The sequence below is a fragment of the Radiomyces spectabilis genome (genome assembly GCF_025331425.1).
Source record: "Radiomyces spectabilis strain NRRL 2753 chromosome Unknown BYT42scaffold_10, whole genome shotgun sequence".
Lineage (NCBI taxonomy): Eukaryota > Fungi > Mucoromycota > Mucoromycetes > Mucorales > Radiomycetaceae > Radiomyces > Radiomyces spectabilis.
In genome coordinates this window covers 1,561,088-1,574,378 of record NW_026251935.1, presented here as the reverse complement: position 1 = coordinate 1,574,378, position 13,291 = coordinate 1,561,088, and the positions used below count along the sequence as shown (strand labels likewise).

Sequence of the window (13,291 nt, the reverse complement as noted above, 5' to 3'; positions counted from 1 at the left end):
TCTATTTAGGGTCGAGGTGGAGGTGGTGGCAGAGGTGGATGCTATGCAAGTGTTATGTACAAAGTGAGTAAGCTCGCAAAAGGTTCTGTCAAATATGAAGTGTAAGTCAAATATTGAAGGCAATAAAGTCGTTTTTGCGATTTCTCAAAACTCACTGTTGCTTGAATTCTAAAGAATAGGTGGCCCCCAGTTTGCTTGTGCTGGGCATCACAAAAACTTTGGATGCTCCAGCTCCGTTGTCCCAGGGCAGGACAACGTCTTGCGGGCCAATGGCCGGGTTTTGGTTGAATAGGTGTTGGAAAACGATTTTCCCAACACAGCATACGACTTTTGGCCGGAATCGTTTGATTTTATTGGTGGTGTGGCGAACACCTTCGGCGATTTCGTCCGCTTCAAGTTGCTTGGACGTGGTCGTCGGTCTGGGAACAAGGTTGACGAACCCCACGTTGTAACGGTCAAAGACTGTCTTGTCAGCGGTGGCATCATACTGTTCTCGAAGCAAGCCTTTTTGACGGTTGAGGTACCGGTCTCAGTGGACATCTTTTTTTTTAATTATTATTAAAAAAAAATTGTGAAATTGTACCTGAATTTGAGAAGCATGTCCAAAAGCAATTGCCGCGGCCCCCAAAAAAGTGATTCTTTGTTCGGAAGGGCGCCTTGTCGCTGGGATTGATTCCAACAAAAAGAACAGGGCAATCATACCTAACGAGGTCAGGAATAAAGTAGTTGGACATGATGATGGTAAAAGTAAAAAGATGTAATAATAAAAGAGGGTGACAACAGAAAGGTCGAAACAGAAGGAATATGGAAAGAAAAACGATGTGGTGGATTTATATTAAAAAGTGGTTTTGGTTTGAAACAGGGCTCAAAGTGATTTTGTAGAGTATCGTCCAAAAAGAAGAAGAACTAAATCAGACAACTTTTACAAATGAACCTGTCAATATTGGTGGTTTTGGATAAAAGTAACAAAAGCAACGGACACTGTGTGTGCAGTGGTGACCACTTAATGTAAGGGTAGCTTGTCACTTCAAATTCCTGACAGTGGATGTCGTTTCTCTCTCTAATTATGGTTGGTAATATCATTGTTACCTTCTGTGAGCAAGAGTAAGTTTTGTGAGTGTTTTTATAATTATTATTATTATTATTATTAGCGACAATGGTAATAGGAAAGAGGGGTGACATTGACGTTTGAGCGGAGGCAACTCATATAGTTTCGATGATAGTTTCGATACCCAAGGTGATGTAAACCAAGACCGATATTCCTCGGGAAACTGACCCAAAATCCTGCACAAGATATATTTGTGAATAAAAAGTCAGGGTAAAATCAAATATTTGTCGTTACATTGTGAATGTCGTCGTGTCGACGTCCGTTAATATTTTTTTCGTTAATATTTTTTTGTCTTCTCGTTTCTTTTTAATGTGAGTTGGGGAGGCATTGAACACAGTTCAAAGAAGTAAACGATCGAAAAGGTACAGTCACAAATGTCATTTTTAGTTAGTTGTGAGTGTATTTAACTCACACAGTGTATGGTTACATGATCTTCATTTGCTGACGGCAGTGAAAATTGGAGTAAATAAAAGATGATGTAATGATCAGATTATGCCTAGGTATCATACATAAAAAGGGCCACCGTAAAAGGATCACCGTACAAACATCATCGTAAAAGGTTACTGCAAAAAAGCCACTACGAAAAGGACACTGTTAAAAGGACATTACTAAAAGATCACCAAAAAAAGGTCATTACAAAAATGTCACCACAGAAGAGCCACCATAAAAAGATTACCGTAGAACAGTCATTGGAAAAAGATCACTATAGAAAGGTCACCATGAAAGTGCCACTGGGAAATGATCACGATGAAAAGGTCATGGCAGAAAGAGTAATTTTTATGATTGCCAGGGCTAAAAGAGCCAAAAAAAAAAAAAAAACTATGTTGCTATCATTGCCCTAAATCATCTGAGCTTCTGACAACCTCAATTGAGCTTCTGTGACACCTGGTGGACATAGAATCTTCAAAGGATCAATTGGAGCAGAATTTGATAGAAGGGATGACACAAAATGAGTTTTTTTAAAGAAAAACATTCATGCAAATCAATCAAAATGAATGTCGGTATTACTGGAGTACAGTGACACAATGGGTCAGATGAAAGGGTCCTAATTCTTTATTTGCGTGCAATTTAATCGAGCTATTTATAGGAAGGTACACTGTCAATTCGATTACGTAACACCAGGCTTGGAAATCCACACACACACACCTAAAAAAAAAAAAAAGCAGGGAAATTGGCACGTGCACATTCATCAATGATGATCATTACAAGTGGCATCACGGGTAACACATTGAAGCGACGCGGCGTCACACAATTGTGCATGGAGAATTCACAAACAATATTTTACAGAGTGATATATTGGTAATCACGTGCATCGATACACCCACCACGCTTGATTTGTCTTTCTATTTGTACCAAGCCAGCCCAGTGTACCTAAAGAACTTAGAGTAACTGGAAGCCTATATTTCTCTGCATAGGCCAAGCTGAAACCGTTGCTAGGTAACTACTCAAAGCCTAAACGACAAAAATTGGGATAGTACCCCAAAGTAGGTACCATCCCAATAATGCCGAATCAATCTACTGAAAGTGTGTCTCTTTTCCTTGCAGAAAAAAGAAACAAATTCAATGACAAGGGCTTAATCTCAGTACATCGTAGCAACAAAGGCTACTCTAGTACTTACAATACCCCGTCCGTTTCATGTCGTCTGCATGCGATTTAACATCTCCATGCATTCGTTTTACCATGTAGGCAGCCTAAACAACACCTTTCCGCATAGCCTAGGCATACCAATTATACGGTTCCCAACCCCACAGCGGGGCTTATTCTTACTCGACTAAAGCCAAGGAGACAACAAAAAAGTATCGCTTCCAGCATGGATTCTGACTTAGAGGCGTTCAGCCATTATCCAGCAGATGGTAGCTTCGCGGCATTGGCCTTTCAACCAGCCGCAAATACCAATTATCTGAATGAAGGGTTCCTCTCGTACTAACTTCAATTACTGTCGCAATACCATAACAACATCAGTAGGGTAAAACTAACCTGTCTCACGACGGTCTAAACCCAGCTCACGTTCCCTATTAGTGGGTGAACAATCCAACGCTTACTGAATTCTGCTTCAGTATGATAGGAAGAGCCGACATCGAAGAATCAAAAAGCAACGTCGCTATGAACGCTTGGCTGCCACAAGCCAGTTATCCCTGTGGTAACTTTTCTGGCACCTCTAGCCTCAAATCTTGAGGGGTCTAAAGGATCGATAGGCCACACTTTCATGGTTTGTATTCACACTGAAAATCAAAATCAAGGGGACTTTTTTTCGGGGGGGAACTAATTTTTTTTTTCGGCAATACAAACAGATCCCAAGCAATCAAAATAGGCAACCATCTTTCTCTGCTCTTCGTCAACGCCGCACGATATTTGGATCATTGCTCAGAAGGTGGATTTCAGATATCCTCATTTTTTCTTTCTACCGCATCGAAATGCTCATATTTTTCTTGTTCTGATTTATTATTCAAAACGTCTGCTACACGCCAAAATCGTCCTTTATTTCGCAGCCTCAATGACCTGTACCGTACGTTCGTTTTTGCCATCATCGTTTTTTATTCGGACAGCCCCACTTAACCGGTAAACGTTTTCTGATCTCCCACGCATTCAATGCCCAAGGCACACTAAGCTTACATTATCAGTGAACAAATTTTATAACTGGCACACTGGTAATGGCGGTCCATTCCCTTGACACTGTTGTTGCTGGGGGAAAAAAACAAAACGCAACTTGGCGAAAAATTCGCAGCCGGAGATGAAGACCAAAATGGTAAGACGTTGATGATTGATGGTATTGCTATGCTTGTGGCACTCACGCATGTTTATGGTAGCATCAGAGCGGTTGTTTTATTTGGATTCTCCTTTTTTTTTTTCTACCGGGTTCCATTGCACAAATAAACGGCAACAACAGTATCCGTTCAGCCAAGGTTAGTGGCACAATGACAAGGGCGACTGAAGATTATTCCGATTGTAACAAAAGTTTCTGTGTATAGGCAACCAGTTGGCGCCGGGCACTTTCCCTTAATTTGGACCAATTTTTGTGCTTGACGATTCATGGTGAGTTTTATTTTCATGTGGCGTTATTAGAATGATTTTTTCACAGTCTATCGTTCCATAGGTTGACAGGATAACGAGGCAGATCGGCTAAATGATCAGTATTCGTTGGCGCTGGTGATGTGCCAAGGACAGAATTCGCGGAAAAATGGCGAGATCTCGGCAGCGATTCCGAACTATTTGAGCAACACAAGCTGTACTGTAACTGATGGAGACGCATCAGGTAAAGATTAAAGTTTTTTCTTTATGTGGAAGGTCGAGTACCCGCATCTCTTTACTGATTATACCTCTTTTAATTAAGGTTAGCGTTACGGGTAAATTATAAGCTATTACCGGTACCAGCACTTCATCCATATCGCCGATGGGACACAGCGTTGGCGTGCGAAAGCTCACTGAAGGGAGAGCAAATGGAGGCATCGTCTCTGGCATCGTCCTGGCAATGTATAGGGAAGGTTGATTCTGGAAAAAAGTCATCTTGAAATTGCAGCAGCATTTGTAACGCGAAATCTGTTTGGGGGATATTTTTTTGTCTCTTGTTTGGCCTCATGTTGGGCGCACCTATCTTTTTATTTTATTTTTTTCCTCTTTTGTTCACCTGGCCGACCCAAAACGCATGGCACCGTTTTTCGGAATAAAGATTCGCCATGGGGTTGGGTCATTCGAAACAGCATTGTTAGCTAACGAGTCATCCGCACTTAATCGCTGCGACGAAGGCAGGTACAGATGAAGACTTGGGCGATGACTCAGGTACGAACGACGATGTAGCCGCGATGTACAGCCGAAATGCTCATTATTAACGACCAAGATTAGTGATCAAAGCGACATTGCACTGACACAGCACTACTCTGAGAAAAGCGACTCTACGGAAGATCACTGAACGGAATTCGGAGATGCGCGCGTAAAGATGGTAAGCTGTGAATATCAGACAGTTTTGTGCTCTGACACTAATGACCATTCTATTTAGTCGCGGTATTCTTGGCAGCAGCAACAGTATGCATTCATGACTGGAACGAATGAGGCGGCAGGCTTATTTTAGAGACCATCTTTTTGGCAACTTCTTTTCAGTTGTTCATATATGGTGAGTTTTTATTTTTCAATATCGAGACGTTTTTCGCTATACTGAAAAAAAAATTATGGTTTGTTAGTCTTTCTTTTCGGTTTGCTTTGGACACTGGACACTCGCCATGTCGACGGCTGGCATTGGGCAGATGGCAAGGTAAACTTACAGAAAAAAACAACCAGCGATGTAATATAGGCACTGACAGTATATCATCGAATTTTTTCGCAGACAAGCGGCATCGACCTGAAGGGAACAATCAACAGCAATGGGCAACGGATTCCAACTGTTGGAGGCAAGACATGATACACTGGGTAAGGAATAAGAGTTTGTTTTATTTGAAGACCAAGCTTTACTAATACGGTTTTTGCTGTAAAGGATGTTTTGCTGTCGTTCCGCTTTTGTTGATCCAGAGGTTCCTACGTCCACTTACTGGAGAACGCGCCGAGATAATCATGGACATCATCATGTCATGTTGCGCGTGACGGCAACAGTGCCCATTTATTCATGGTTGAAGCGGTAGGAGATGCGATGAGACGTATATCTTCCTGAAGCAATTTTGTGCTAAAGTCAAACAAGTGGCAATCGTTGGACGCGTCTCGGTGATAGCTTTATTTTATTGACCAATGGTAAGTCGTTATTTTCAACTTGAAGGTGCGTCTCGAGAGCTCAAAGATGGCTTGGCTATTTTTCATAGTGCGTGAGAGAATCGTTGGTAAGAAGTTCTCTGATCAGCGTGGCGATCATTCATCATTACGGAGATGATAAGGTAAATTAGGCGGAATGACTGGAGTGCATGCAGGCGCTGGCAGCTTATGATCAAAGAGTTTCACAGAAAAGAGAATGCGGCGCCAATGATCATCGGTCCGAGCAATCAACAGCAACGGAATTCAACGATTTGGGGGAGGCTCTGTATTTGGCGGTGATACATCAGGTAAAGATTACAGTTTTTGTTGTACAGTATGTGACAGACTGAGTGAGTACCCGCATCTCTTTACTGATTATACCTCTTTTTATCGCCAGTACCGGCACTTCTTCCATTATCGTCGTCAGACATACGCCTTGGTGGGGACACTCACTGACGAGAGAGTAAATGGAGGCATCGTTCATTGCATTGTCCTGGCAATGAATGTGAAAGATTGATTCTGAAAAAGGTCATCCTGAAGTCGCTGCAGCACTTGTAACACGTAGTGTGTCTGGCGTTTTCTTTTTTTTTTTTTTTTTTTTGTTTGGTCCCATGTTGGGCACACCTATTTTTTATTTTTTTCCTCTTTCGTGCACCTAGCCGACTCAAACTCATGGCACCGTTTTTTGGAATAAAGATTCGCCATGGGGTTGGGTCATCAGAAGCAGCACTGTTAGCTAACGAGCAATACGCACTTAATCGCCTTGAGGAACAAAGTTCAGATGAAGACTTGGCGATGACTCTGGTACGAATCACAATGTAGCCGCGATGTACAGCCGAATGCTCATATTAACGACAAAGGATTAGTGTTCAAAGCGACGCTGCAAAAGATCACTGAACGGTACTTCAGAGACGTGCGCGTCAAGATGGTAAGCTGTCGACAGCAGACAGTTTTTGTGTGTTCTGACACTAATGGTCATTTTAATTGGTTGCAGTATTCTTGTCGGCAGCAACAGTGTACATTCATGACTGCAATGATATGAGACGCCAGCCTTACTTTGGAGAACCCTTTTTTAACTTCTTTCAGTCGTTCATCTACGGTGAGTTTTTACTTTCAATGTGGAGGCGCGTTTCGCTGTACTGAAAAAAAAATATGGTTTGCTAGTCTTTATTTCCTTTTTCGACCTGCTTATGACAACGGACAGTGGCCTTCTTGATGGCTGGCATGAAGCAAATGGCAAGGTAAACTTATCAAAAAAAAATCAGCGATGTGATATAAGCATTGACAGCATATTATCGAAGCTTTTATTGTAGACAACTGGCATCGACCCTGAGACGAGCAATCAACAGCAACAGTTTTCCAAGAAGCAAGACAAAGATGTAGTTGGCGATGATATACCAGGTAAGAATTAAGAGTTTGGTTTTACCTGGAAGACCAAAGCTTTACTGATACAACTTTTTTTTGCTGTAAAGGGTTTCTGAGAATTTAAAACTGAAATGGCTTTGCTGTTGGTCCGGTTTTTGTTCATCCATTTGCTGGAGAATACGTCGCGATAACGGTGAACATGATCATGGCGATGAACGGTGGAACATGGAAGGCCACTCGTGACACTAAAAAGTTCCATCTTTGGTGGAGTGTTTTTTTTTTCACCCCTTTCGTTCTTTCCTCTCATTTCTTCGTCGCCTTTGATTTTTTTTTTTTTTTCACGATGCTGACATTACAACTGCGATTTAACTTCTGTCTTCTGTCACCTCGCTGATTCGACACTCATGGAACTCGTTACGGCAATTGCGGAACAAAGTCGAGGTGCTGCGTTGGAAAACGAAATGTTCACTGCAACCGCAATGACTTGTGCTCAAACCTGGCGACATGCAGGTACGAATGGTGTCAAAGATTCTCGCGACATGTTCTCAGCAATTAACCGACATGAACAATTTAGGATGTACGCACGAACTACCATCAAGGCGCGTTTATTCTCAATGATGACCCAGACGATAAGTGACAAATCTGGGGCGACGGTTTATTCGCCTGGCCTGGTGGTCCTGGGAACGCGATTTTACGAAAGTTCACGTTACGGAGATGAAGATAAAAATGGTAAGTTGTTGATGACTGATAGTGTTCTCCTGTTTGTGACACTAATGAGTGGTCTTGTTTGTATTATCACCAGATTCCGCCCGACGGTAATGGTGGCCCCTTTATTTATGGTTGAAGCAGTATGAGGTGCGATAAGCGCGACTTGATGTACATCTGCTGAAGCAATTTTGTGCAAACAATGGCAATCGTTTGACGCGTCTCGGTGATAGCTTTATTTTATTTCTCAATGGGTAAGTCCTTTGTTTTCTACTAAAGGTGCGTTTCCGATAACTCAAAGATAGCTTCGCTATTTTTCATAGTGCGTGAGAGAATCGTCGGCAAGAAATTCTATGATCAGCATGGCGATCGTTCATTATTACGAAAATGATAAGGTAATTAGGCGGAATGACTGGAGTGCATGCAGGTGCTGGCAGCTTATTATCAAAGAGTTTCACAGAAAAGAAAAGGCGGCGCCAATGATCATCGGTCCGAGCAATCAACAGCAACGGAATTCAACGATTGGGGGAGGCTCTGTATTTGGCGGTGATACATCAGGTAAAAATTAAAGTTTCTGTTTTACGTGACACACTGAGTGCCCGCATCTCTTGCTGACGATATTTCTCCTTGAGGTTAACTTTACGGGTGAAAGTACAAGCCATCGTCCGTCTCTTCATTCTTTTCATCGCTGCTGACACTCACAGTATCATGGTTCCTAGCTGGCAAATGTATCAAGGCTTTTCCAAAACATCGTCAGAAGCATGAATGCTGGATGGTAAGTCATCGCAATGTCGACCACTCATGGATAGAACATCAGAGACTTACTTGTATCACGAAATAGGCTGATTTGTTTGGGGATGAAGGCATGTTTCCTTGTCATACCTGGCAATTTTTTCACGGCGGTTTTGGGCGTTGCATATGTGATTCACTTTGTTAATCTGGCACCCATGGCGAACTTGACAGCCGTTTTGGAGCGCTGCTTATGTGCCGGTTGAAGAACAGTCCATACAAGATAAATGTATCCCCTGCTGATGCAATTGAGGTACAGATGACTACTGAAATCAATAAGATTTCGGCACTAAAGAAAATTCGTGGTTAGGGCAAAGAAACATTTTGACGGCGCTTTGTTTATTTGATCAATGTTGGCTTTTGTTTTGAGCTGTCTGTCTATGGTGAGTGTTTTTCTTAACAAAGTCACGTAACGTCGTACTGAAAGTGATGGCTTGGGTAGATTCTGACCGATGTACCACAAGGAGTGACATGTTACCGTGGTGATGACTGACTCTCCTGGTGATGGTTACCATGAAGGACAAGTCCAATGCAAATACCATGAGTATGTTCCGAAGCTTTCGTCGAAACTAGAAAGACATGCAACGAGCGCGCAAGAAATCAATCAACAAAACCAGTTGTTTTCACTGCTGAGTGCAAGGTAAGATTAAGGTTTCTGTTTTACGTGACAGACCAAGTACCCGCACCTCTTACTAAAATATTCCTTTTCAGGTTAACTTAGGGGAGAGGTTCGTTCCATTGCTGCTGGTTGCTCACGGTGACATGTTGCCAAATCTATCGACCGACGGAAGCGTCAAAGCGAACTTAAGACATCATCCGGGCAATGAAGGCTGGATAAGATATCATTGGGATATCGAAGGCGTATGGCAACTGAAAGGCTTATTTGTATCACCAGTCAAGCTCTTTTGTTTTGCGGCACTTGGCGCTTTTCACGGAAGATTGGGCGTTGCACCTGCCGTTTGCTTTTACGTTTTGTTCATCTGGTCAGCCTGCCACTCATAGAAAAACTTGGCCGTCGCTTTGGAGCATGCACGGGTTGAAAGCCAGAGACAGCCTCCCGAAAAGATCCAAGTATCCCTGGTGGACGCGACATAAGGTACGGATGACTAGCGCAACTCGATATCATATTTTTTTTTTTTTTTACTAAATTAAAGAGAATCTTGTGCATAGGGTGAAGGGGTACAGATTATTTTGAGGCAGGCGCTTCTACTTGTTTTGGTCAATGTTGACTTTTGTTTTTGATTGTCTATCTGTGGTGAGTGTTCTTTTTTAATCATGGTCGTGTATGCAAGTACTGAAATGTTTGCCTAGGTTTTGACCGGTGCACCACGATGGCCCCAAGGGGTGACATGTTGCCACGGACTGATTCTGCTGATGATGATTGCCATCAAGGACACCCCGATGGAGATACCATCAGCGAAGCTTCCGTCGAAACACGCAAGGAACGCGGAAGGAGTTAATCAAGGCTGGGCCCAAGATTGATTAAGGTTTGTTTTACGTGACATGCCGAGTGCCCGCATCTCTTTACTAATCATTTCCTTTTCAAGGTTAACTGAGGGGGGTGAAGTACAAGCCATCGTCGGTTTTTTCGCTTCTTCTGGCGCTGCTGTTATCCACATAGTGACATGGTCTACCGACTGATGGATGCGTCGAAGCATCACCAAGGTTAAGAAAGCAGGACAAAAGATTATCAGGTGTTGAAGGCGTTGGAAAATCAAAGACTAGTTTGTATCACCAGTCAAGCTCTTGTTTGGGGTCACCTCATTGTCTGTGATACTTGGCGCTTTTCACGGGGAGATTGGGCGTTGCATCTGCCGTTTACCTTTTATCTCTGCTCATCTGGTCAACCTGGCACGCAAGGGAAACTTGGTCGTCGCTTTGAAACATACAACGATTAAACGACAGAGAGAGCCGCCCGAAAAATAGCCCAAGTATCCGTGGTGGACGTGGCATGAGGTACGGATGACTGGCGTCAATCGATATGAATTCTCTTTTTTTTTTTAGTCGTCCCTTTATGGTAAGTGTTTGTTTTGCAATCAAGGCCGCTCATCCTGGTACTAAAATATTGCTTCGCCAGGCTTTTGGCATGTGTCCGGGAACATCATGTCACCCTGTCACGATGAAGATAACTGATCCTGATGGCGATTGTAACAACGACCAATGCAGTCAAGTTGCGGTCAGCATGCTTTGCAGAAAACTGGAAAGGCAGACAAAGCACCGCCGTTATTTACAACTGGTGGGCGCAAAGCAAGCTGTAACTACCCCCAAGTCTATCATGGCCCCCCGCAGATAGTTGCTTGATCATCGCCCTTGAATTCGATGCCTGCAACGCAGAGCAGACTCTTCATCCGTTGTACCGAACATTGACACCAATATGGTCTTGGCGATTGCTCCGGAAATCGGTGACAGGTTTTCTTGAGGACTTCACTTGTGTGGTTGACGGAAATACCAAGGCTTCCCCTCTGGTCGCAAACTTTTCTCCGACACACACTGTATGAGATCACCCAAATCAGGCAACATCTGTGGCTGTATGCTTGCCTCGTCAACAACGGAAAGGATCGCCAAGACTCAGTATTGCCGAGACTCAGGATCGCACAAGAAGTATGACAACGAAAAGACGTTCTTATGGGGATGTTGAAGTCTTTCGTCACGATGCCATTGGATGATGGCAGAATGTGCTGATACCAACGATGCAAGAAAATTCGGCTGTGCAAACCTCCTGAAATCTGTCTACCTCAGCATTGATCGTTACAATTACTCACCTTGAACAAAATGCAAGGCAGACTGTCCATGGCTTTTATTCTCTCAGCTTTACAGGCAATAAGTGTAAGTGTCGATAGTGCTTTTTGATGATAACAAGGTAAGCGCGGTACAATAAGTAGAAAAGAATCATGCTTCAAGTTTCGTCGTGAATAAAGTCACATTTTTCAATGATAAATTCCACTTGTACCCAAAATGATATCGTGAATGCTCAAATCCGAAATGATGTTCAGGCCAACCAAAAAAATAAATCAGAATAGTATCCCATGTGAGTCGTTCACCGCAACATGAGGGGTCGCTTTGGACCATCTTAATAAAAAAAAAAATCCCCAGAAAAGAAAGGGTACTTATTCATTCGTTTTCCTTCTTTGCTGATTTCACAAGTGTCGCCTTGAGCCTCGGTTGCTATGGCGATGTGTCACTGCACTGCAAACCTGGCTGTTGTGCTTGGTTACCATGAACTGTGCGTCACTTTCTCAAAGTGGTAACAGCTGTTGCCATTTGTAGTCTTCTTGAACCACATCAGTTCCACTTTCAATAAAAGGCAATTTGCCGACCGGTCACTAAAAAGAGAAAGTGAACGGAAAGAAAAAGAAGAGAAAAGGAAAAAAAGAAAAGAGAAAAAGGAAAAGGGAGGGAAAAAGAGAGAAAAAACAACAAGAGCTTAACCTAAATCATTGCCTTTTACTGCCCAAACTGCCCTTCTCAGCCATCCAAACAACTGCAAAATTCAAAATTTTCACCCAATTGGGCATATCTGTGTTTGTGTAACGTTACACGAAAATACTGTTTATGGTAATCCAAACACCGCGCAAACAATGGCACCCTGTTACACGAACACGCGCTTTAGGAAACACCCTGCTCTTGCCTTTTCTGTCGCCCAGAACTGCCCGTTTTCCCTCTTTCCCACAGTCGGCTGCCCTTCATTGCAACTCCGACCCACAACTCAAGAATTTTTTTTTTCCTGTCGCCACCCAACCGTGAGTCGTGCCTCATCATCCTCTCCACCATTCACATAACATCTACCGTTGAACGCTGCCGACGTCAAACTAATTTTTGAAGCCAAAGAAAAATGAATGTACCTTGGAGTAAGCTTGCAAACGAGCCGAAGTATGCTCTGTACCATATTCTCACGAAGAAGGTGTGTTCAGGTTGTAAATATTTTTCAGCGTCATTATCTGTCGTCCATACAAAGCACAACCCTTGTCAAACCGGACACTTGCGGCCATTACGTTGATCGTCGACAGGAAAAATTGTTGTCCTCCCATGATAAGGGCTTATTTTAAATCGAGTTTCAGAGAATCGTAGAAACCCAGTTGGTGAATGTGTTCTGTGTATCTACACAGGACTAAATCTATAGTGGAAGTTACTCGCGATTATGATACAGCGTTCATTTGAAATTGGAACATATGTATGCCTACATATGATTTTCCGTTGCCCGGATACTCGTTATGAGGGATACATTCGACAATGGCATCTTCTGGATCAAATACCAAAGAGGAATGACAGTGGACTTACTCATGCTTATGTTATGTGGGATTACCAGTAGCAGGTGTTAATGGATGTACATTCAACGGGCATTCGCTTTGAGAGGGATATTCATCGATAGATACACTTGAAGCGCTATTACGGCGTTGTGGAAGTCGGTCGCCCAGTTTGTGTACCTGCCAGTCCTCATGCCCATATGCCCTTAGGTTCAAGTTCTGAACATCGCACCATCACATCTTGATTTTTGGTATCCTTCAGCTTTTGGTGTTCGCTACTTCTTATCTAAATGTCGCTCCCTCACGCTTTGATTTTCACTCCAACACTCTTGATTTTCTTTTTCACTCAGCGATAGTTGGTTTAGT

General features: G+C 42.9%; 3 protein-coding genes across 3 annotated transcripts; 2 read left to right on the top strand and 1 right to left on the bottom strand.

The window, feature by feature from the left end:
- Window positions 1-295: 295 nt before the first annotated feature.
- BYT42DRAFT_471985 (uracil-DNA glycosylase-like protein) lies at window positions 296-722 on the bottom strand (the record flags this gene model as incomplete). Its single annotated transcript, XM_051563570.1, has 2 exons — window positions 296-504; window positions 584-722. Coding segments are annotated over 2 exons (348 nt in total), but the record flags the coding sequence as incomplete, so codon positions are not given.
- A 6,290-nt stretch (window positions 723-7,012) lies between these two features.
- BYT42DRAFT_616408 (uncharacterized protein) lies at window positions 7,013-7,311 on the top strand (the record flags this gene model as incomplete). Its single annotated transcript, XM_051572064.1, has 3 exons — window positions 7,013-7,063; window positions 7,136-7,223; window positions 7,295-7,311. 3 exons carry the CDS (start codon window positions 7,013-7,015, stop codon window positions 7,309-7,311), a joined length of 156 nt encoding a protein of 51 aa, XP_051421369.1.
- A 280-nt stretch (window positions 7,312-7,591) lies between these two features.
- On the top strand, window positions 7,592-8,006 carry BYT42DRAFT_616407 (uncharacterized protein; the record flags this gene model as incomplete). The annotated part of the gene is made up of 2 exons (XM_051572063.1): window positions 7,592-7,916; window positions 7,990-8,006. The coding sequence occupies 2 exons, from the start codon at window positions 7,592-7,594 to the stop codon at window positions 8,004-8,006; spliced, it is 342 nt and encodes a 113-aa protein (XP_051421368.1).
- Between the last annotated feature and the right edge of the window lie 5,285 nt (window positions 8,007-13,291).